The sequence below is a fragment of the Salvelinus namaycush genome, chromosome 8, assembly GCF_016432855.1.
Source record: "Salvelinus namaycush isolate Seneca chromosome 8, SaNama_1.0, whole genome shotgun sequence".
In the NCBI taxonomy this organism is placed as follows: Eukaryota; Metazoa; Chordata; class Actinopteri; order Salmoniformes; family Salmonidae; genus Salvelinus; species Salvelinus namaycush.
In genome coordinates, this window is record NC_052314.1 from 7,467,944 (window position 1) to 7,492,436 (window position 24,493).

Below are 24,493 nucleotides of genomic sequence, written 5' to 3' on the forward strand. Positions count from 1 at the left end.
GCTAATGGTGTTGTTGTTTTTGTTTGTCCACAGGAGGGCGCTGTGGTGGCCTTGTTTAAGATCTGCCGGCAGGACTGCTTCAGCGACCTCTACGCACACGCCCTGAGGGCGGTGGCCTCCATATGTTGCGTGGAGGAGGGCATCAATCAGCTGGAGAAGGTAGTGTAGTGCGGCATTTATACGCATAGACACTAGCACACACACACATTCAGAGGTTGGTTCTCACCGATGACGGCAGTGGCATATGTCCAGCATGCTCTCCAGAAATCTGCCAGGTGCTGGGTGGAGGTGTGGTTAGTCAACACTACTGGTGTCTGATACACAAACAAAAAGATTTGCACAGAAACATATGGATGCAGGTGCAAACTGACACACACATAGAACCATACAACCATAAAACCATACAAACGTACACAAAAATGTATTTACTAATAAGCAGCAGAACACAGACAGACCAACAGACAGATAGACAGACAGACATCTTTCCATTGGTCTGCTGGAGTGAGAGCTTCGGTGGGAGATGTTTAGTTTTCCAGTGGGCATGTATAAATGCTCAACTACTACATGCCTCACTATTAGGCCTCACACGCACAGCATATTTTTTACAGGGGCGCAAGTTTATTTTCACAGGTGAAAACATGCTAACAATGAGAGTAGCGGAATGCTTTTAATTTTTTTAAATGTATTTTTTAAATATTTTCTTTAGGGGGTAGATCAGCTTTAACATTGCAGATAGACTGTAGCTTCCGTCAATGTAATTGTCTGCATCATTTCCAATCCCACATATATTTTTGGGGTAAATATATGTATTTATATACATCAAATCAAATGTATTTATAAAGCCCTTCTTACATCAGCTGATATCTCAAAGTGCTGTACAGAAACCCAGCCTTAAACCCCAAACTGCAAGCAATGCAGGTGTAGAAGCACTGTGGCTAGGAAAAACTCCCTAGAAAGGCCAAAACCTAGGAAGAAACCTAGAGAGGAACCAGGCTATGAGGGGTGGCCAGTCCTCTTCTGGCTGTGCCGGGTGGAGATTATAACAGAACATGGCCAAGATGTTCAAATGTTCATAAATGACCAGCATGGTCAAATAATAATAACCACAGTAGTTGTCGAGGGTGCAACAGGTACACCTCAGGAGTAAATGTCAGTTGGCTTTTCATAGCCGATCATTGAGAGTATCTCTACCGCTCCTGCTGTCTCTAGAGAGTTGAAAACAGCAGGTCTGGGACAGGTAGCACGTCCGGTGAACAGGTCAGGGTTCCATAGCCGCAGACAGAACAGTTGAAACATACATACATACATATACACTACCGTTCAAAAGTTTGGGGTCACTTCGAAATGTCCTTGTTTTTGAAAGAAAAGCAACTTTTTTTCTCATTAAAATAACATCAAATTGATCAGAAATACAGTGTAGACATTCTTAATGTCGACACGACTCCGGGATGCTTATTTTATTTTTTATTTTATTTTCCTTGTTGGACATAAAAGACTTTAAAAACACCAGCAAATCAGCTTCAAGTTATTTTAATTTTGGAAATCTGTTCCCAAGTATTACCACATATAATAGAGAGACACGTGATCGTATACAAATGTAAGCAAGAATTTAAATTATTTTGTTTTAATAAAACGTTATATCTGTTTGGGCTTCTTGTAGTCATTATGCAGTCTACAAATTATTTGTAATTCTAAACTGGGTGGTTCGAGCCCTGAATGCTGATCGGCTGACAGCCATGGTATATCATTCCATATACCATGGTTATGACAAAACATTTATTTCTACTGCTCTAATTACGTTGATAACCAGTTTATAATAGCAATAAGGCACCTTGGGGGTTTGTGGCTTATGGCCAATATACCACGGGTAAGGGCTGTATCCAGGCACTTCGTATTGCGTGGTGCTTAAGAACAGCCCTTAGCCATGGTATATTGGCCATATACCACACCTCCTCAGGCCTTATTGCTTAATTATGTTCCTGCCCCGACCATCACTCAAGAAAAAAATCAGTCTGAATCAAGTTGATGATCCCTGCTATATACATTTTACAGGCAAAGTATATTTTACATTTGTTATGTTGTTGTTATTAGTCCAACCCTTCAGCTCCATTCAACCCCTCCCATCTATCTCTTAACTAAAGGATTGGCCCCCCTTTTTTTTCACCTAAAATGACATACCCAAATCTAACTGCCTGTAGCTCAGGCCCTGAAGCAAGGATATGCATATTCTTGGTACCATTCACTTTGAAGTTTGTGGAAATGTTAAAGGAATGTAGGATAATATAACACATTAGATCTGGTAAAAGATAATACAAAGAAAAAAACTACCTTTTTTTCTATTTGTTTTGTACCATCAGCTTTGAATTGCAAGAGAAAAGCCATAATGTATTATGCCAGCCCAGGTGCAATTTAGATTTTGGCCACTAGATGGCAGCAGTGTATGTGCAAAGTTTTAGACTGCAAGGAACCATTGCATTGTGTTCAAAATGTTGTATCAAGACTGGCAAAATGTGACTAATTTGTTTATTAATAACTTTTCATGTTCAAAACTGTGCACTTTTCTCAAACAATAGCATGGTATTCTTTCACTGTAATAGCTACTCTAAATAGTACAGTGCAGTTAGATTAACAATCATTTAAGCTTTCTGCCAATTTCAGATATATCTATATCCTGGGAAATGTTCTTGTTATTTACAACCTCATGCTAATCGCATCAACTGTCCCGCAGAAGAAGTTAACACCATCCAGATTAGATTTCTATTTGCCATATGTTTTTGAACTGTGCTGTGATGTTTCACAAAAGTTCTGAACCTTTCTATTCTCATAGTTTCTACGGATTGTAAATTAAAGATAAAATGTTTTGCTAAATGTCTTATTATATTATTGATCAATTGACTATGCCTTTTCAAGTCACCCAGTATTGCTATCTGCAGTGTTAGCTCCAAGTAAATGTTGCAATTCTTCAGCCATTCCTGGACATGTGACCAAAAATGAGCTACATATGGTCAGTACCAAAATAAATGATTTAATGACTTCGCAACAAAATCTGCAGAGCTGGGAAGGTTGTATCCGCATATATATAACATTTTGTTGGTTGCAAGAATTTTGTATAGTCATTTACATAGAAAAATTCAAAGTTTTGAATCTGGTGTTGTTTTGCGTGTCAATTTGTAAACCATGTGCCATGGAATCGGTACATCGAAGATCTCTACCCAATTATTTTGCAATCTATATGGCACAGCTGTCCATTTTTTGTCCTTCAATGAAACTGGTATATATTTTAATTTATCACAATTTTCTTTAAAAACCTCTACGGGATCAGTGTCCCTAAACCGGGATGGTTGTTGCTAACGTGCGCTAATGTGACTAGAATGACACCGTAAGTATAAGCCAAATTTCCAGGACATAGACATTTCTGGGCAGAAAGCTTAATTACTTGTTAATCTAACTGCACTGTCCAATTTACACTAGCTATTACAGTGCAAAAATACCATGCTATTGTTTGAGGATAGTGCACAACAACAAAACGCTTTTATCACGGCAACTGGTTTGATACATTCACCTTTGAAGGTAAATCATGTACTTACATTCAGTAATCTTGCTCTGATTTGTCATCCTGAGAGTCCCAGAGATAAAAGGTTGCATCATTTTGTTTGATAAAATCCATTTTTACATTCAAATGTTGGAACTGGGATCTACAGTTTTTTTATTTATTTATTTATTTAACCTTTATTTAACTAGGCAAGTCAGTTGAAAGATATGAATGAGAAGTTCATCTCAGTGCAGCTTATTTCGGGGAGAGGGGCGGGAGAGGTGGGCGGAAGATGGGATTGTTCCGCGTCGCTGGGCCGTGCCGGCACGCTGGTGAAGTATTAGCAGACAGGAATACGGAGTTGTCCTATCATCAAGCTCATAGTGATGTTCTACAGGAAATGTCTCTGACAAGTGTGTCTAGGATGGATACTTTGTATGAGCGAAACAATTCTACTCACGCTGAAAGTTTTTTGTAGACATTTTCACAGAGAGACAAAAAAGCTAAAAGTGACAATTATTGCAATGTTTTCTGTTTGGGTGCTCTGTATTTTAACACTGGTCGCTTCCATTATAGACTTGACCGTCAAATCCTTCAAAAGGTAGAGTTATACAGGTTATCTGTTTTGAGGTAAAATCTTTTGCTAATATTAATAAAAGGTTTAGTTTTATTCCACAGTATATTTGCCGGGTCACCGGCACTACTGCTCAAAGATGCAAGGTCTCTAAGGTACTGTTTATTATAGTAGTGGGAAGGGCACCAGAATTTTGTCTGCGCAACATTGCCACCATGTGGATAAATATTTTATTTCCATACCTGGATGAAAAAGTTCACTGTATAGACACGTATCACTCTACTCAACTTCCTTGGGTTTTCTCTGTGTCTCTCTCTCTGTCTCTCTCTCTCTCTGTGTCTCTCTGTGTCTCTCTCTGTCTGTCACGTCCTGACCTTAGTTCCTTTTTTATGTCTCTATTTTAGTTTGGTCAGGGCGTGAGTTGGGGTGGGCATTCTATGTTTTGTTCTGTGTGTTTATATTCTATGTTGTAGGTCTAGGTTTTCTGTTTCTATGTGTTTGGCCTGGTATGGTTCTCAATCAGAGGCAGCTGTCTATCGTTGTCTCTGATTGAGAGCCATACTTAGGTTGCCTGTTTTCCCACTATGATTTGTGGGTAGTTGTTTTCTGTCTTTGTATTAGTTACCAGACGGAACTGTTTTGGTTGTTCTTTGTTTGTTTATTTTGTATTTTAGTGTTCAGTGCATTTTAATAAAATGACGAACACTTACCACGCTGCACATTGGTCCGATCCTTCCTACTCCTCCTCAGACGAAGAGGAGATCCGTTACAGTCTGTCTCTGTCTCTGTCTCTGTCTCTGTCTTTGTCTCTGTCTCTGTCTCTGTCTCTGTCTCTGCCTCTGTCTCTGCCTCTGTCTCTGCCTCTGCCTCTGCCTCTGCCTCTGCCTCTGCCTCTGTCTCTGTCTCTGCCTCTATCTCTGTCTCTGTCTCTGCCTCTGCCTCTGCCTCTGTCTCTGTCTCTGTCTCTGTCTGTCTCTCTCTCGCTCTCTCTCTCGCTCTCTCTCTCTCGCTCTCTCTCTCTCTCTCTCTCTCTCTCTCTCTCTCTCTCTCTCTCTCTCTCTCTCTCTCTCTCTCTCTCTCTCTCTCTCTCTCTCACACACATCTGCATATACACAGAACCATGCTATGTGTGTATTTTACTTTGCCTACCCCTAAACACCCCCCCCCCCCCCAACACATGTACATCAACCCACACCTCTCGACCATCTCAAACAATGTTCAATTAGAATTCAGATAAAAGCAGGAGGGGGGTGAACATCCACACTTTTTTCCCCATCGTGACTAATTATATAATCGCCAAGCCCAGCACTTTTTCTACCGTTATAAAATCAGATTTTATTGGAATACTCCTGTTTCACTTAACTATATTAGGAGACAAAGACATTGGGTCTGCACCAACGAGGTGACAATTTTGAGAGACACGTGAATCACATTCCCCCAAACCTGATGTGCACGTGTTGGGGGAAATGGTAGGCGAGATCTGTGAGCCCTCAGCCCCAGAGGGAGATGGCCATAACATTGTAGTGGTGTTGTTTAATCGTGATGGCTTTATGGGCAGAGCTGCTAAGTCTCAACCGGGTTGGCACCGGACACTGAACCAGGGTGGACCCCGGACACTTAACCAGGGATAAGCTGGACACTTTATCAGGGTTGACCCAGGACACTTAACTATCTGTCTGGACCGCCTAAAAATAGAGCCTACTATAGAGGGATTCTTAGATGAATCAAAGGCAGCTATCAATCCAATGAGATGCTCGGGGCTTGTTACATCATATGTGGTTATACTGTACTTGGCCAGGTTCTTCTTCTTTTTTATGTTGGACTTCTTCGATGAATTCCAAATGGACTTGTGTGTGTTGTACTGTACTGTACTGTACTGTACTGTACTGTACTGTGTGTGTGTGTGTGTGTGTGTGTGTGTGTGTGTGTGTGTGTGTGTGTGTGTGTGTGTGTGTGTGTGTGTGTGTGTGTGTGTGTGTGTGTGTGTGTGTGTGTGTAGCCTGGTGGAGAGGAAAAGGAAAAGGGGGATACCTAGTCAGTTGTACAACTGAATGCATTCAACTGAAATGTGTCTTACGCATTTAACCCAACCCCTCTGAATCAGAGAGGTGCGGGGGGCTGCCTTAATCGACATCCACATCTTCAGCGCCCGGGGAACAGTGGGTTAACTGCCTTGCGTATTATCCTTATGTTTAGTATTAGATGATTGGACATAACAGAATGTGCTTGTCATTGTGTGCTATGCATATGCGTCACCCTTCATATAGGTGGATGGGATCCTGTGCTTGGCGGACATCCTGACCGATGAGAACAGAGCTGAGTCGGCGAGGGCAGAGGCAGCGGCAGTGGTGGCCCAGATCACCTCGCCACGCCACACCTCCACCCAGCACCTGGGCAGCTTCCTGGAGAGCATGGAGGACATTGTCACCGCTCTCATCAGTGAGTGCATGGCTGCTCTACTGCAGGGCTTTGATATGGCTAGATCAGTGTGTTCATTCTGAAACACTTTAAAGGAAAAACAAGAGAACGGGCAGCTCCTTCACTTAGTTTTGGGATGGGGATGCAGAAATGTAACCACTCAAATTCAAAGGTAGAATGCTATGAATGTAAGGTCCATGAGGTCAAGGTGATATTTGAAGATGAATGTTTGTGTGTTTCCTCCAGAGTTGTGCGGGAGTGCCTCCTGTGGCGAGGTCTTCCTCCTGGCGTCTGCTGCCCTTGCCAACATCACATTCTTCGACAGCATGGCCTGTGAGATCCTCCTCCAGCTCAACGCCATCCACATCCTCCTCCAGGCATGCAAAGACCGCCAGAGAGTTGATACTCCCTACTCTAAAGACCAGGTAGAGGACATGCTGATCTATATGTAGATCATTGCTCAACCAAGACCATGGTTTTAGTAGTGATTGGTTAAAATGCTGCGCTCGGGAAAGGGATGGGACCTACCCTGTTACATATGTATGTAAACACCTTCATGTAAATTATCTTCCTAATTTCCTAAGAGGGCATTCCATAAAAACAGATTTACCATCATTCAAAGTACTGTAGAATTTGAGTAATTCATGCCCAGCACTGCCATATTTTACAAGGAGGCATGCTAAAATGTGTTGAGTGTTGTCAAATCTCTGGTATGCCCTGTTGACTGTGGTCCGTTTAGGTGGTTACCATCTTGGCAAACCTCTCTGTTTTGGAGCAGTCTGCACCTGAAGTCCTGCAAGAGAAAGGTACGCAAAAACCTGTTTTTACCAGTATTGGATGTATGTGAAGGAGACTAACATCATGTTAAACATCTCCACACATGTATTCACTGGTCATGACAGAGACATTGATTAATATCAAAGGAGGGAGATGACAGAGAGATGACAATCAGAGATACATTTTTTTTATTGCAATTCTCTTATAATCCTCAAGATGACAACGTAAACCCACATTTCTGCCATGTTGGCTGCTTCCTCATCCCTCTTAGTCTCTGTCCACTGACTCTTTCTTGTTGATGTTGTGTATTAAAGCCCCTGACTCCATGTTTGATTAGTCTTTTTCACCTGTTTCTCTCGTCCTATGTCTGTCTGTGTGTTGTTGTCTACTTCCTCTGTCTGTCTGTGTGTTGTTGTCTACTTCCTCTGTCTGTCTGTGTGTTGTTGTCTACTTCCTCTGTTTGTCTGTGTTGTGTGTCTACATCCTCTGTCTGTCTGTGTGATGTGTCTACATCCTCTGTCTGTCTGTGTGATGTGTCTACATCCTCTGTCTGTCTGTGTGATGTGTCTACATCCTCTGTCTGTCTGTGTGATGTGTCTACATCCTCTGTCTGTCTGTGTGATGTGTCTACTTCCTCTGTTTGTCTGTGTGATGTGTCTACTTCCTCTGTCTGTCTGTGTGATGTGTCTACTTCCTCTGTTTGTCTGTGTTGTGTGTCTACATCCTCTGTCTGTCTGTGTGTGATGTGTCTACATCCTCTGTCTGTCTGTGTGTGATGTGTCTACTTTCTCTGTTTGTCTGTGTTGTGTGTCTACTTCCTCTGTCTGTGTGATGTGTCTACATCCTCTGTCTGTCTGTGTGTTGTTGTCTACTTCCTCTGTCTGTGTGATGTGTCTACATCCTCTGTTTGTCTGTGTGTTGTTGTCTACTTCCTCTGTTTGTCTGTGTGTGATGTGTCTACATCCTCTGTTTGTCTGTGTGTTGTGTGTCTACTTCCTCTGTCTGTCTGTGTGATGTGTCTACTTCCTCTGTCTGTCTGTGTGTTGTTGTCTACTTCCTCTGTTTGTCTGTGTTGTGTGTCTACATCCTCTGTCTGTCTGTGTGATGTGTCTACTTCCTCTGTTTGTCTGTGTTGTGTGTCTACATCCTCTGTCTGTCTGTGTGTGATGTGTCTACATCCTCTGTCTGTCTGTGTGATGTGTCTACTTCCTCTGTCTGTCTGTGTGATGTGTCTACTTCCTCTGTTTGTCTGTGTTGTGTGTCTACATCCTCTGTCTGTCTGTGTGTGATGTGTCTACTTCCTCTGTCTGTCTGTGTGATGTGTCTACTTCCTCTGTCTGTCTGTGTGTTGTTGTCTACTTCCTCTGTTTGTCTGTGTTGTGTGTCTACATCCTCTGTCTGTCTGTGTGATGTGTCTACTTCCTCTGTTTGTCTGTGTTGTGTGTCTACATCCTCTGTCTGTCTGTGTGTGATGTGTCTACATCCTCTGTCTGTCTGTGTGTGATGTGTCTACTTCCTCTGTTTGTCTGTGTTGTGTGTCTACATCCTCTGTCTGTCTGTGTGTGATGTGTCTACTTCCTCTGTCTGTCTGTGTGATGTGTCTACATCCTCTGTCTGTCTGTGTTGTGTGTCTACATCCTCTGTCTGTCTGTGTGTGATGTGTCTACTTCCTCTGTTTGTCTGTGATGTGTGTCTACATCCTCTGTCTGTCTGTGTGTGATGTGTCTACTTCCTCTGTTTGTCTGTGTTGTGTGTCTACATCCTCTGTCTGTCTGTGTGTGATGTGTCTACTTCCTCTGTTTGTCTGTGTTGTGTGTCTACATCCTCTGTCTGTCTGTGTGTGATGTGTCTACTTCCTCTGTTTGTCTGTGTTGTGTGTCTACATCCTCTGTCTGTCTGTGTGTGATGTGTCTACTTCCTCTGTTTGTCTGTGTTGTGTGTCTACTTCCTCTGTCTGTCTGTGTGTTGTGTGTCTACGTCCCCTGTCTGTCTGTGTTGTGTGTTGTGTCTGCTAGGTGTTGAGAGACTGCTCCAGCTGCTGGGTGAGAAGCCGTCCTCCTCTAGTCCATCGGAGGGCGCCGCGTGCGAGAGGGTCCAGCAGAAAGCCGCTGTCACACTGGCCCGTCTGAGCAGAGACCCGGATATAGCCCAAACAGCCATCCAGCTGCAAGGTAGAGGCCCTCGCTCTGAAGTCAAGTTTCCCCTAGGTACAGATCTAGGATCAGCCTCCCCAAATTCAAATCTTAACCATTAGTGGGGGAAATGCTAAACTGCCCCAAGATCAGTGTCTAGGGGCAACTTCCCCCTACTCCATATGCTTCTATGCTACCTAAGCAGATAGTATTTAGACCACTTCAAATCAAATCAAATTGTATTTGTCACATGTGCCAAATAACAGGTGTAGACCTTACAGTGAAATGCTTACTTACAAGCCCTAACCAACAATGCCATTTTTAAAAAAGACCTTCAAGAAAATACAAATAAGAAATAAAAGTAACAAATAATATCAAATAATATCCTATCTCTTCTTATTTGCATTCAATAACTCGACTAGGATGACCTTTCTTTTAAGTATTTTAACGCTGTAAATCTTTATCTCAAACAGCATTTTGGTGTGATGAACGCATGTGTGTACCACTCTCAATAGAAGTTCACTCTGGGGTGGAAATGTGTTCCTAGGGAAGAGTTTCCTCAGGTCAAATCAGTCCCCATACTTTTCAACCCTTTTTTACTCTCTTAATCACAGTAGTCATAGGAACTACAGGAGGTTGGTGGCACATTAATTGGGGAGGCAGGCTCATAGTAATGGCTTTAATGGATTTAATGGAATGGTAAACGAACTCAACCAAATACATGGTTTCCATGTGGTTGATACCATTCCATTGACTCCATTCCAGACATTGTTATGAGCCGTCCTCCTCTCAGCAGCCTCCTATGGTAGGAACTTTGTGTAGGTCAATGGACAACACAGTTTCTAAACTGACCATGGTCTTCCATTTCTCCAGCTGTCCCTCGACTAATCCAACTGTGTCGTTCACCAGCGGAGCGGAACAACAGTGACTCTGTACTAGTTGCATGTCTGGTAGGTGTATTTAAATAAGTGTTTGTATGGTTGTCTGTCTACAATAGTTGTTTTTCTGAGAATGTGTTTGAATGTGAACCAAAAATGTAAATAATATATTTCCCATACACATGGGCTACACTCTGTGAAGTACATTTTTTCCAGTGCATAAGTGTGTCTAATAACTTAATGAGAGGTTAATATCCACGGGGCAAAAAGACAGCAGTCCTTGATCTGAACCAGTCTTCTCACCATAAGGAGATCCCACTATATAAGGAAGCAGGTTGTGTTTAAACATATCATACCTATTCCTGTTCATCCTTTATCATTCAGTCAGCCTGATCATAATTGATAAGGCCAGATCACAGGCTAGATAAAGAGCTCTTTAGACCTGTGTAAAAGAGTCAGAGGCTTAATTAATATTGCTGGACGGTTCTTGCACATAAGGGCTCTCTCCTTCACTGTTTTACACTGCTTGTTATACTCAAGTACATTTAATAGGATTATTTGTTATCACTATTGCCAGGGGTTATAATGGAGATTTTGTCAGTGTTGAAGCAGCCTTCAAAGACGGTTGGCTTCCAGAGAACATTTTGTTAACTAATATGTAGTAGATATTTGACATTCCCCTGTTGGAGTAGAACTGTAGTCTTATTTCATACTGCCATGCTCCCTCTCAGTTGTACTGTAACACAGAATACTGAAGCAGTCCTGCACTGCACAGTGGCAGTCAAACCTCAGCCCATCAATAAATAGCTGAAGGACTTATATCTGATAATCAGCAATATTGTCACGATCGTCTTGCTGTGAGAGATTGGACCAAGGCGCAGCGTGTGCAAAATACATCTTCTTTATTTTAAGAAGAGAGAAAAAACAAACAAGAAACGAACAACTAATCACGAACTAACAAAATAACAAAACTGACGACCGTGAAGCTATAAAGACAGATAGTGCTGACACAAACACTACACATAGACAATTACCCACAAACAGCTAAAGCCTATGACTGCCTTAAATATGGCTCCCAATCAGAGACAACAATAACCAGCTGTCTGATTGAGAACCAATTCAGGCAACCATAGACTTTCCTAGACACCTACACTGAACACTAACCCATCTACTCTATTTAACCCCCTAAACCATACAACACCCTAGACAATACAAAAACACACAAACTTCCCCATGTCACACCCTGACCTAACTAAAATAATAATGAAAACAAAGATAACTAAGGCCAGGGTGTGACATAACCCCCCCCTTAAGGTGCGAACTCCGGGCGCACCAGCATAAAGTCTAGGGGAGGGTCTGGGTGGGCGTCTGTCCACGGTGGCGGCTCTGGCACTGGTCGTGGTCCCCACCCCACCATAGTCACTACCCGCTTTCGTAGCTTCCTCCAAATGGCCACCCTCCACATTAACCCCACTGGATTAAGGGGCAGCACCGGACTAAGGGGCAGCACCGGACTAAGGGGCAGCACCGGACTAAGGGGCAGCACCGGACTAAGGGGCAGCACCGGACTAAGGGGCAGCACCGGACTAAGGGGCAGCACCGGGATAAGGGGCAGCACCGGGATAAGAGGCAGCACCAGGATAAGGGGCAGCACCAGGATAAGGGGCAGCACCAGGATAAGGGGCAGCTCCGGACTGAGGGACGGCAGCTCCGGACTGAGGGACGGATCCTGGCTGGATGGCGGATCCTGGCTGGCTGGCTCTGGCGGATCCTGGCTGGCTGGCGGATCCTGGCTGGCTGGCTCTGGCGGATCCTGGCTGGATGACGGCTCTGGCGGATCCTGGCTGGATGACGGCTCTGGCGGATCCTGGCTGGATGACGGCTCTGGCGGATCCTGGCTGGATGACGGCTCTGGCGGATCCTGGCTGGACGGCTCTGGCGGATCCTGGCTGGACGGCTCATGGCTGGCTGACGGATCTGGCTGCTCATGGCTGGCTGACGGATCTGGCTGCTCATGGCTGGCTGACGGATCTGGCTGCTCATGGCTGGCTGACGGATCTGGCTGCTCATGGCTGGCTGACGGATCTGGCTGCTCATGGCTGGCTGACGGATCTGGCTGCTCATGGCTGGCTGAAGGCTCTGGCTGATCCTGTCTGGCGGAAGGCTCTGGCTGATCCTGTCTGGCGGAAGGCTCTGGCTGATCCTGTCTGGCGGAAGGCTCTGGCTGCTCCTGTCTGTCGGAAGGCTTTGGCTGCTCCTGTCTGGCGGAAGGCTCTGGCGGCTCCTGTCTGGCGGAAGGCTCTGGCGGCTCCTGTCTGGCGGACGGCTCTGAAGGCTCATGGCAGACGGGCGGCTTTGCAGGCTCAGTACAGACGGGCTGCTTTGAATACTCAGTACAGACGGGCAGTTCATGCGGCGCTTGGCAGACGGACAGTTCAGACGGCGTTGGGCAGACGGGCAGTTCAGGCGCCGTTGGGCAGACGGCAGACTCTGGCCGGCTGAGACGCACTGTAGGCCTGGTGCGTGGTGCCGGAACTGGAGGTACCGGGCTGAGGACACGCATCTCAGGGCTAGTGCGGGGAGAAGGAACAGGGCATGCTGGACCCTGGGGACGCACATTAGGCCTAGTGCGTGGTGCCGGAACTGGTGGTACCGGGCTGAGGACACGCATCTCAGGGCTAGTGCGGGGAGCAGCAACAGGACGCACAGGACTCTGGGGACACACAGGAGGCTTGGTGCGTGGTGTAGGCACTGGTGGTAAAGGGCTGGAGACACGCACCATAGAGCTAGTGCGTGGAGGAGGCACAGGGCTCTGAAGACGCACAGGAAGCCTGGTGCGTGGTGTAGGCACTGGTGGTACTGGGCTGGAGCGGGGAGGTGGCGCCGGAAATACCGGACCGTGCAGGCGTACTGGCTCCCTTGAGCACTGAGCCTGTCCAACCTTACCTGGTTGTATGCTCCCCCTCGCCCGACCAGTGCGGGGAGGTGGAATAACCCGCACCGGGCTATGTAGGCGAACCGGGGACACCATGCGTAAGGCTGGTGCCATGTAAGCCGGCCCGAGGAGATGCACTGGTGGCCAGATGCGTTGGGCCGGCTTCATGACATCCGGCTCAACGCTCAATCTAGCCCGGCCGATACGTGGAGCTGGAATGTACCGAACCGGGCTATGCACGCGTACAGGAGACACCATGCGCTCTACTGCGTAACACGGTGTCTGCCCGTACTCTCGCTCTCCACGGTAAGTACAGGGAGTAGGCGCAGGTCTCCTACCTGACTTCGCCACACTCCCTTTAAGGCCCCCCCCAAGAAATTTTTGGGTTGTACTCACGGGCTTCCAGCCTTGCTTCCGTGCTGCCTCCTCATATCGCCTCCTCTCGGCTTTAGCTGCCTCCAGCTCTTCACGAGGGAGGCGATATTCTCCCGGTTGTGCCCAAGGTCCCTTACCATCCAGTATCTCCTCCCATGTCCATGAATCCTGTGTAGGTGGGTCCTGTTGCCACTTGACACGCCGCTTGGTCCTAGATTGGTGGGTAATTCTGTCACGATCGTCTTGCTGTGAGAGATTGGACCAAGGCGCAGCGTGTGCAAAATACATCTTCTTTATTTTAAGAAGAGAGAAAAAACAAACAAGAAACGAACAACTAATCACGAACTAACAAAATAACAAAACTGACGACCGTGAAGCTATAAAGACAGATAGTGCTGACACAAACACTACACATAGACAATTACCCACAAACAGCTAAAGCCTATGGCTGCCTTAAATATGGCTCCCAATCAGAGACAACAATAACCAGCTGTCTGATTGAGAACCAATTCAGGCAACCATAGACTTTCCTAGACACCTACACTGAACACTAACCCATCTACTCTATTTAACCCCCTAAACCATACAACACCCTAGACAATACAAAAACACACAAACTTCCCCATGTCACACCCTGACCTAACTAAAATAATAATGAAAACAAAGATAACTAAGGCCAGGGTGTGACAAATATCTCGATCTGTAGTCTATATTGAACTATATCTATAGTGATCAATATTGATTTATTCTGTGCTACGTCATACGCTACAGTGCAGTCGATTAAATAGATGTTGAATGTCTTCAGTGATCCACCCCTCTCCCTGTGCTCTGCAGGCTGCCCTGAGGAGGCTGGCGGCGGGGTGTCCAGACAGCATCGAGGCCACCGACCACCAGCAGCTGATCAAGCCCAGACTGGTGGACTCTTTCCTGCTGTGCTCCAACATGGAAGAGAGCTTTGTATGAGAAGAGAGCTTTATAGGACGATCCAGAGCGGAGGGGTTGGGTGCACAGGCATTGGAGGAGTCTCAGTGACCACTCACTCCAGCCTGAGACTTAAAAGCACACAAGACAAAGGAGGGGTTGCTGAAATCAGTCCCTATATCCCAAAGCACACATTAAATGTATACCCAAAGATCTGAGCATAAACGGAATTGCTGTTAATAATTACAGAACTGACATTCTCGGAGTATAAAACACCGAAACTCGGGGACATGTACATGTTGGCAGCATTCATGAAATGGTACTCATTGGTTATAACTCATCTCATAGCAACATTCATAGTGTACATGGGACCACCATGCATGAAATAAAAAGAATCAGTATTTTGTGTCAGCTGCCAATTTAATGGGTTGTTAAAATATTAGAAACTACTATTGTGTTCTGTTACTTATAGATAAGAATGTGTTTAATGAGTTGTTGGTGGAACATACAGTATCTTCAAGGTATTTGATTACATTATCTCATTTCCCTCTCTTGTTCAGGTGAGGTAGTAATATAGGTTACTGATTTTAGTGTGCTGTTGTGAGCAGAAGGTGACTCCTAAAGGAGGTTTACTTGGAAACAAAGTGCTTTGAAATCTATAATATTGTATCTGTATTTCTTGCCTTGGATCTAAAACATTGTATTTGCTACAAAGAAACATACATGTGTTGTAAACCACAATCTCTATTAAAATTACTATTATAATGTATGGCATGCATATACTGTAATAAAGGGAAGAATATCTTATAATGGAATGTTGTATTTTTTGTCACTGTCAAGACAGGTATCCATTCAGAAAGGGACCCCATTGGAACTCCACTGCTGTGCTAAATGTGACCAGAGAAAACTAAGCGAAAACAAGAGTATCATGCCACACCAAAGGTAGAACTTGGCTCATCACAGCGAGACCACGTCAGAGGAGATTACTGTTAAATAATCAATGATGCCTTGTGTCCCTTCATAAGGCCTAATGAGGGTCCAAAGTCTGTAGCCATGCTTCTCTCACGAGAGCTGCTACAATGCCTGACGTACAGCACATCTCCAAGGAACAATGCTCCAGTTTCTTCTTTTATCACCAACAAAGATGGTGGGGGATGAACAAAGCCTTTGTCCGTGACTCAGAGAGAGAGAGCGGAGAGAGAGATGGAGTGGGTCCAAAGGTCCACTAGTGGCTTTGAACTATCAGGTCATGGATGTTTCAGAACCATGGGGACATGCACCATTCCTCCACTAGTACAGTATGATAGTAGTGGGGAGAGCAGCACGCTTTGTATTGTCATGTGTTTGATGAAAGTTCTCTCAACCTTTTCCTGTCCTTGGAGAGACAATTGAGGCCTTTCTCTCTGTGTCTGTTGCCTCATTTCACCTTAGGGCACAGGCTCAGCTCCGACTCTTTACTGTGGTCCAGCGTTGAAACAGTCAAGGCTGTGTGTGGTGTCTGCGAGGAGGCATAGGGCTGTGTTCAGAGAGCTTTGTGATGGACTCGGCTCCTGCTCTCTTTGTTGGAACCAAATTAAATATGTAGAGAGTGTGAGAGAACGATACACAGAGGAGAACAGGACACAGAGGAGAACAGGACACAGAGGAGAACAATACACAGAGTAGAACAGGACACAGAGGCGAACAATACACAGAGGAGAACAGGACATAGAGGAACAGGACACAGAGTAGAAAAGGACACAGAGGAGAACAGGACACAGAGGAGAACAATACACAGAGGAGAACAGGACACAGAGGAGAACAATACACAGAGTAGAACAGGACACAGAGGAGAACAATACAGAGAGTAGAACAGGACACAGAGGAACAGGACACAGAGTAGAACAGGACACAGAGGCGAACAATACACAGAGGAGAACCGTACACAGAGTAGAACAGGACACAGAGGAAAACAGGACACAGAGGAGCTGAAAAAACTGGTTCTGTGATTGGAGCTATTTTGACCAGGACCACAGCCAAGTATTGCAGCCTACAGATCTATGAGACTGACATTCAGGGCTCGGTTCAATCCATATTGCGTTACAGCATGATTGAAATGTAAAAAATGAGCAGTGCTGGCTCAATAGGGAATTTCCTTTAAATTTCAAGCGCACTATCTGTAGTGCGCTTCAGTGATACAGATTGAATAGAGAATTTTCAGTCGAGGTTGAATAGATGCAGTGAGACACTTTCCCACCAGTCTGCAGCAACTGTCAGGAGGAAGATTAAACGGGGATGATAAAATAGGCGTGGCTTATTGGGTGCATGGCTTTCAGCTAGGTCTTTTTGGCCACCTGTGAGAGTAAATGTCATTCCTGTTCATCATGTTATGTTTGTACACAGTAAATACAAAAGTTGGTAACTTAACCAAGGTGGTAACTACACCAACTAAGTGATGCACAGCATCACTTGTGAAAGCCTCTTTAAGCTACAAAAGTGTCCGTGCTTTTTAACACAGCATTTTGTAGAGCAGAGCTGGGCAACTGACGGCCCACACCCCTTTTGAAGGCATTCGGATTAATTAAATACTCGGGGGTCTCAATTTACTTTTGTGAGTTAGAATAGTAGAATACACAAGGTGCATTTTCAGAATTTGGTTGAGCATCAGCAGTTTTCCTCTTGTTAAGTCAGTCAGTGATAGTGAATTAGCCCATGTCAGCTAACATTCTGCTTAGTTAGTTTAGCGGCCAGCTATCTAAACTCATTATAATGGTCGAATTACCAGCCGGGGGGTCCCCTCTGATTTGTTAGTCAGTCTCACTTTTTTCCGTCTCGGACAGAGATGGATATACCTTTACTCCTGCTACGTTAGGTTAGATACACACAGACCGCATAGACCGCATGAGAAAGGAATGTACACAACACAACAACAAGAGACAGTTTGTGAAAGTATGCATTAGTAAAATGATTTTGTCAGTCAGCTCTGCAGCTAGCCTACCTAAATAATATGACTAAAGACATAAAAGTATGGGGAGTACACCGACTGTTTGGCTGCTATTGCCTGAGCAGAGAGGATCTGATGACTTTAAAGAATGAACAATTATATAGTTATATACACAACTGAAACATTTAATTATCTCATAGTAATTTCCTATTTTTCTATTGATGTCTACCCAATGCGGACCTGACAGAGACAATGGAATATTTCAATGTTTTTTGGCCCCAGTGATGTACTGGACCGTACACACTGCCCTCTGTAGGGCCTTACTGTCAGATTCCGAGCAGTTGCCATACCAGGCAGTGATGCAACCGGTCAGGATGCTCTCGATGATGCAGCTGTAGAACCTTTTGAGGATCTGGGGACTAATGCCAAATCTTTTCAGTCTCCTGAGAGGGAAAATGTGCTGTCGTACCCTCTTCACAACTGCCATAGTGTGTTTAGACCATAATAGTTAGTTGGTGATGTGGACACCAAGTAACTTGAAACTCGACCCGCTCTACTTCAGCCCCGTTGATGTTAATGGGGGCCTGTTCAGCCCTCCCTTTCTTATAGTCCACGATCAGCCCCTTTGTCTTGCTCACATTGAGGGAGAGGTTGTTGACTTGGCACCACACTGCCAGGTCTCTGACCTCCTCCCTATAGGCTGTCTCATCATTGTCGGTGATCAGGCCTACCACTGTTGTGTCGTCAGCAAACTTAATGATGGTGTTGGAGTCGTGCTTGGCAACGCAGTCGTGGGTAAACAGGGAGTATAAGAGGGGACTAAAAACAGACCCCTGAGGGGCCCCCGTGTTGAGAATCAGTGTGGCAGATGTGTTGTTGCCTACCCTTACCACTTGAGGGTGGCCCGTCAGGAAGTCCAGGATCCAGTTGCAGAGGGAGGTGTTTTGTCCCAGGGTCCTTAGCTTATGGTCAGATTTGCCAAATGGAGGGCGAGGGAGAACTTTGTATTTATTTGAATAGGAAAGTCAGTTAAGAACAAATTCTTATTTACAATGACGGCCTACACCGGCCAAACCCGGACGACGCTGGGCCAATTGTGCACCGCCCTATGGGACTCCCAATCACAGCAGGTTGGGATACAGCCTGGAATCAAACCAGGGTGTCTGTAGTGAGGCCTCTAGCACTAAGATGCAGTGCCTTAGACAGCTGCGTCGCTGCGTCACTCGGGAGCCCAGAAATGTGTCTCTCTGTGTGTAGTAAAGGTAGTCTAGAGTTATTTCTAAGTTTGCCTGCATTAAAGTCCCCGGCCACTAGGAGAGCCACTTCTGGATGAGCATTTTCTTGTTTGCTTATGGCCTTATACAGCTCGTTAAGTGCGGTCTTAGTGCCAGCATCGGTTTGTGGTGGTAAATAGACAGCTACGAATAATATAGATGAGAACTCTCTTGGTAGATAGTGTGGTCAACAGCTTATCATGAGATATTCTACCTCAGGTGAACAATACCTTGAGACTTCTATAATATTATACATCGCGCACCAGCAGTTATTGACAAAAAGACACACACCCTTGTCTACCAGACGTAGCTTCTTTGTCCTGCCAATGCACAGAGAAGACAGCCAGCACTATATTATCCGTGTCGTTGTTCAGCCACGTCTTGGTAAAACATAAGATATTACAGTTTTTAATGTCCCATTGGTAGGATAGTTTTAATCATAGATTGTCCAGTTCGTTTTCCAATGATTGCACATTGGCCAATAATTGTTTTATTTATTTAACCTTTATTTAGTAGGTCCTATGATTGAGTGTAGTCTGGCCCAGGTGTGTGAAGGTGAACGGAAAGGCACTGGAGCAACGAATCACCCTTGCTGTCTCTGTCTGGCCGGTTCCCCTCTCTCCACTGGGATTCTGCTTACTGGTGATCTTCCATGCCGCCCCTAGGAGGGGTGTCACTTGAGTGGGTTGAGTCACTGACGTAATCTTTCTGTCTGGGTTGGCGCCCCCCCCCCATCGGGTTCGTGCCGTGGGTGAGATCTTCGTGGGCTGTACTCTGCCTTGTCTCAGGATAGTAAGTTGGTGGTTGAAGATATCCCTCTATTGGTGTGGGGGCTGTGCTTTGGCAAAGTGGGTGGGGTTATACCCTGCCTGTTTGGCCCTGTCCGGGGGTATCGTCGGACGGGGCCACAGTGTCTGCAGACCCTTCCTGACTCAGCCTCCAATATTTAGGCTGCAATAGTTTATGTGTCGGGGGGCTAGGGTCAGTCTGTTATATCTGGAGTATTTCTCCTGTCTTATCCGGTGTCCTGTGTGAATTTAAGTATGCTCCCTTTAATTCTCTCTCTCCTTTTCTCTCTCTTTCTCTCTCTCTCTCTTTCTCTCTGAGGACCTGAGCCCTAGGACCAGGCTTCAGGACTACCTGGCCTGATGACTCCCTGCTGTCCCCTGTCCACCTGGTTGTGCTGCTGCTCCAGTTTCAACTGATCTGCCTGCGGCTATGGAACCCTGACCTGTTCACCGGACGTGCTACCTTGTTCCAGACCTGCTGTTTTCAACTCTCTAGAGACAGCAGATGCGGTAGAGATACTCTGAATGATCGGCTATGAAAAGCCAACTGACATTTACTCCTGAGGTGCTGACCTGTTGCACCCTCTACAACCACTGTGATTATTATTATCTGACCCTGCTGGTCATCTATGAACATTTGAACATCTTGGCCATGTTCTGTTATAATCTCCACCTGGCACAGCCAGAAGAGGACTGGCCACCCCTCGTAGCCTGGTTCCTTCCTAGGTTCTGGCCCTTCTAGGGAGTTGTTCCTAGCCACCGTGCTCCTACACCTGCATTGCTTGCTGTTTGGGATTTTAGGCTGGGTTTCTGTACAGCACTTTGTGACATCAGCTGTACAGATCGGATGTAATAAGGGCTTTATAAATACATTTGATTGAATTTTTTATCAGCCATGAGAGAAAAGTACTTTTCAGAATGACTGTTCAGGACCTTCAACACTGAAAAGTGTGGACCCATATAAATACTGGACCAGTGTTAAATGTGGACCCATATAGACCCATATATACTGTATTTAACACTGAATCATTTGCTGTGTCACTACTTTCCCCCAGTGTAAAAACCTGGATATTTCCATCCATGTAAAAGCTCTGAATCCCAAGTAATTACTCCACGTGCTTGACATACCTCACTTTGTTTGGAGCCGACTTGGCCATCACTTTGCCCCAACATCAGCCAGCACCAAGGTAAATCACTTATCTGCTATGACACCATCTCTAGGCTCCAATAATTCCACAAGTCATGACAGCCTTGTGATGTATCAACCAGTAATCAATCCTGTGTAGAGCTTAGACATAAATGGCTTCTACCTCTTTTATCTGTTCAGCTGCAGCATCCAGGGCACCTGTTGTTGAAAGAGACTTGATTAGATTCCCTTGATTTAGATACTATTTCAATTCTGTTTGGACATTGTTCATAATGTCTACTTCAGGGGCAGTGGTAATAACAATAGGTGACCTTATTAAAGCCTAAGCTGAGTTTACTTGAGTTAGGCTAACTCTCCACTCTGGTCGAGCTCGTGTATATATGCATATATAGGGGATGCTGGCCCATGTTGACTCCAATTCTTCCCACATTTGTGCCAAGTTGGCTGGATGTCCTTTGGGTGGTGGACCATTCTTGATACACACGGGAAACTGTTGAGTGTGAAAAACCCAGCAGCGTTGCAGTTCTTGACACACTCAAACCGGTGCACCTAGCTCCTACTGCCATACCCCGTTCAAAGGCACTTAAATACTTTGTCTTGCCCATTCACCCTCTGATTGGCACACAATCCATGTGTATGTGTGTCTAATGGCTTATTATCCCACCAGGGGGAAATCTATGTGTATGTGTGTCTAATGGCTTATTATCCCACCAGGGGGAAATCCATGTGTATGTGTGTCTAATGGCTTATTATCCCACCAGGGGGAAATCTATGTGTATGTGTGTCTAATGGCTTATTATCCCACCAGGGGGAAATCCATGTGTATGTGTGTCTAATGGCTTATTATCCCACCAGGGGGAAATCCATGTGTATGTGTGTCTAATGGCTTATTATCCCACCAGGGGGAAATCCATGTGTATGTGTGTCTAATGGCTTATTATCCCACCAGGGGGAAATCTATGTGTATGTGTGTCTAATGGCTTATTATCCCACCGGGGGGAAATCCATGTGTATGTGTGTCTAATGGCTTATTATCCCACCAGGGGGAAATCCATGTGTATCTGTGTCTAATGGCTTATTATCCCACCAGGGGGAAATCCATGTGTATGTGTGTCTAATGGCTTATTATCCCACCAGGGGGAAATCCATTTGGTGCTTAAAAAGAACGTACATAAAACATGAAAACGCAGAAAAATAAACACAGAAAAATATCCAACTATTTTCATAATGTTTGAATGTTATTAATTGCAGCATCTTTAACATAGCTGATGTGTATTGAAATTGAATAACATTAACATTATAATGCTGAATATGTCAAAAACAGGTTCTGAGAGTTCAGGCCACCACACAGACGAGGTTATTCAGGTTTCAAGGGTTTTTATTGAAACAATAATCTTGGGTTCACACCATTCACACCAACAATACATTCAGTCCCAGAGATAGCCAATGTGGCTGGAGGGTAGTTAAGATGGCTACCGCCACCACCCGTCAGTTGCTCATCTGCCGTTGGTACATTTGTCGGTAGTCAGTAGCCTTATAATCAAATGTATTTATAAAGCCCTTTTTACATCATCGACTTCCCTCCCTGTCCCTGTCCACATACCGGGCTCAAGCCAGTGATCCTCTGCTCACAAACACATGTGACCTCCTTCCTTGTCAACGTACCAACCATTTGAGCTATCGAAAAAATATCATTGAGGCAGGTCTTCTCCCCAGTTATTCCAATGAACCCGAGACAGGACAACTCCGATCTTCAGTCAATTGCAGTCAAATGCACCTAGTCGCAGCAGTGTAGTCGGTTTGGTTGAAATGTAAGCTAAATACAAATGTATCCCAGAGTATCTTAAATGTAAGGCCTTCAACCCTTCTCACAGAATGAACCCATCTTTTCCGCTCTTCCATGTTGCTCGGAAAAGCATGGAAACTTAGGTACGGCTGCTTTTGTTATTAGTATAGAGAGGTATGCTACACTTGGTTACCAAGGAAGGGACTGGAACTTGGCCCAACAAACGATACACATTCAGAAATCCGGAAGTATGATAATCATCTATTTCACTATGATAGCAAGGCGTGCCTGTTGGCATATTTTCCATCATTATCCAGTCTTTTCTGCAGCACCCTGCACAATACACTTACCTCTTCACTCCGGAATGATGGAGTCTTGACCACCCACACGCTGTCTTCCACTAAACAATCATTGTGGAGAGGAGTGAATGGACTTGATATCGGATAAAGACAATCATATCAAGTCCATTCACTCCTCTCCACAAATCAATCCACATAAAGAAGCTTTGGATGTTATTGATCACGTAGCGCCAGTGTTTTGACATCCGCCTCGCAATGATGTTTCGAAACATTAGTGTCCAATGGTCGATACAGTGTCAAGTGCGAGTGTTGAAAGTATTCTTCTGTCATTAGCCCAAATATTGGGGAGCATTTATGTCCAGTCTCAAACTTGAGACCAATTACGGCATGTTTCACCATTGGTTTGACGGCTAATTAAAATATTAACATTTTGTTTATTTAGTTTTACTTGGGTCCTTGGTGGTATTGTCGCCATATGAGGACCCAGAGGAATTTTAATTGCTTTAATACACTTAACATTGCATTAATCAGAAAATGTCTGTGGTCACAGTGTTTGGTCAGGGTCAGTAGAGGGTAAAACCTTGCACGTAAATGCACAGCATATTCTGTAATTGTTGTTTTGCTGTTTTTATCTCTGTAAAAGTTTCAGATTTGCAGGGTGACTGAAGAAAAAATTGCAAGTCCCTTTTGGAAAATACATTACATAGCAATAGCAGTATATGTTTGTTCTTGAAATATTACCGGTGCTATGCACGAGCATCGCAGCCTGCCCTACTCCTCTAAATGAAAAGAGTGGACTTCCGGCGGAATGCACACACAATATGCCGGCTGTGTCCTTGTCGTTATACTACACTGCTTGGGTTTCTTAAAACGTTCCTAAACGGAAGCAACATTTCAGTCTGCTTTTGGTTCACTAAATTCCTCATGGACTGCCTTGAATATTTGTGATTGTTGCCTGAGTGCTTTTTGAGTGCAAGAGTAGACTAGCATGGGGTCTGGCTGTAAGGTTTGGAATTGATTCTGAAATAACTCTGCATTGTTTTCTCTGATTAACTTTAAATGTGTGCATGTCTGTGTGTCACAAAAAGTGTTAATTTCTTAACATTTTCGTCTTGTACTGGAAGGAAAACAAAGAGGATGATGGCCACTACTCAGTAAATGAAAAATGGTGAAAAAAATGTAGTGGGACTTACTTTTACTGTCAAGACAAAAGGGAGGAATTTGATTTAAAAAAGCATTTATTATATTGCCATTTCTATAGAAATATTAAAAACAGCAGGACAAACCAAAGCCAATGAGTTTCAGACTGCCTTTGACAGGGCATAAAGGTTTGAATGAACTTATGGGGGCTCTATAAATCACCTTTAACCTTTGACCAATCAGATTGTGTGGCCGGAACCACCCGTTTCACACCAAGTGTTTTAAATGTTGTTATTGGAAGGAGTCCACTGCTATGGGACTACTGTAAGTTTCAGCCGAACACATCTCGTCTGAAATATCTAAATAAAATCACTCCCCGCACAAGACCGCTAGGTCTCAAGTAAATAACAAAACACCTCTAATCAAATGAGTAACAAAGAACAATCTGGAAGAAGTGTTCAATGACCATCTAGCCAGGCCCATTTTATTCCTTCACTTCCCACATTCATCTGTTCTTCCCCAGACCACACCCAAACCCTCTAAACTTCGTGCAGACTCTCCTTCCCTTGGCAGTCTGTCCCTGGGCCCCTTAAA

At 44.7% G+C, this 24,493-nt stretch overlaps 1 protein-coding gene across 1 annotated transcript in view; it reads left to right on the plus strand.

The window, feature by feature from the left end:
• The window catches only part of LOC120051747 (protein inscuteable homolog), a 40,829-nt gene extending 25,565 nt beyond the window's left edge, over positions 1-15,264 (plus strand). The window contains exons 5-11 of the mRNA XM_038998632.1: positions 34-159; positions 6,374-6,545; positions 6,771-6,949; positions 7,264-7,330; positions 9,317-9,472; positions 10,307-10,383; positions 14,456-15,264. Of these exons, the coding sequence (XP_038854560.1) occupies positions 34-159; positions 6,374-6,545; positions 6,771-6,949; positions 7,264-7,330; positions 9,317-9,472; positions 10,307-10,383; positions 14,456-14,584 (906 nt within the window). The 3' untranslated portion in view covers positions 14,585-15,264. The remainder of the gene's footprint in view (positions 1-33; positions 160-6,373; positions 6,546-6,770; positions 6,950-7,263; positions 7,331-9,316; positions 9,473-10,306; positions 10,384-14,455) is intronic.
• The last annotated feature ends 9,229 nt before the right edge of the window (positions 15,265-24,493 follow it).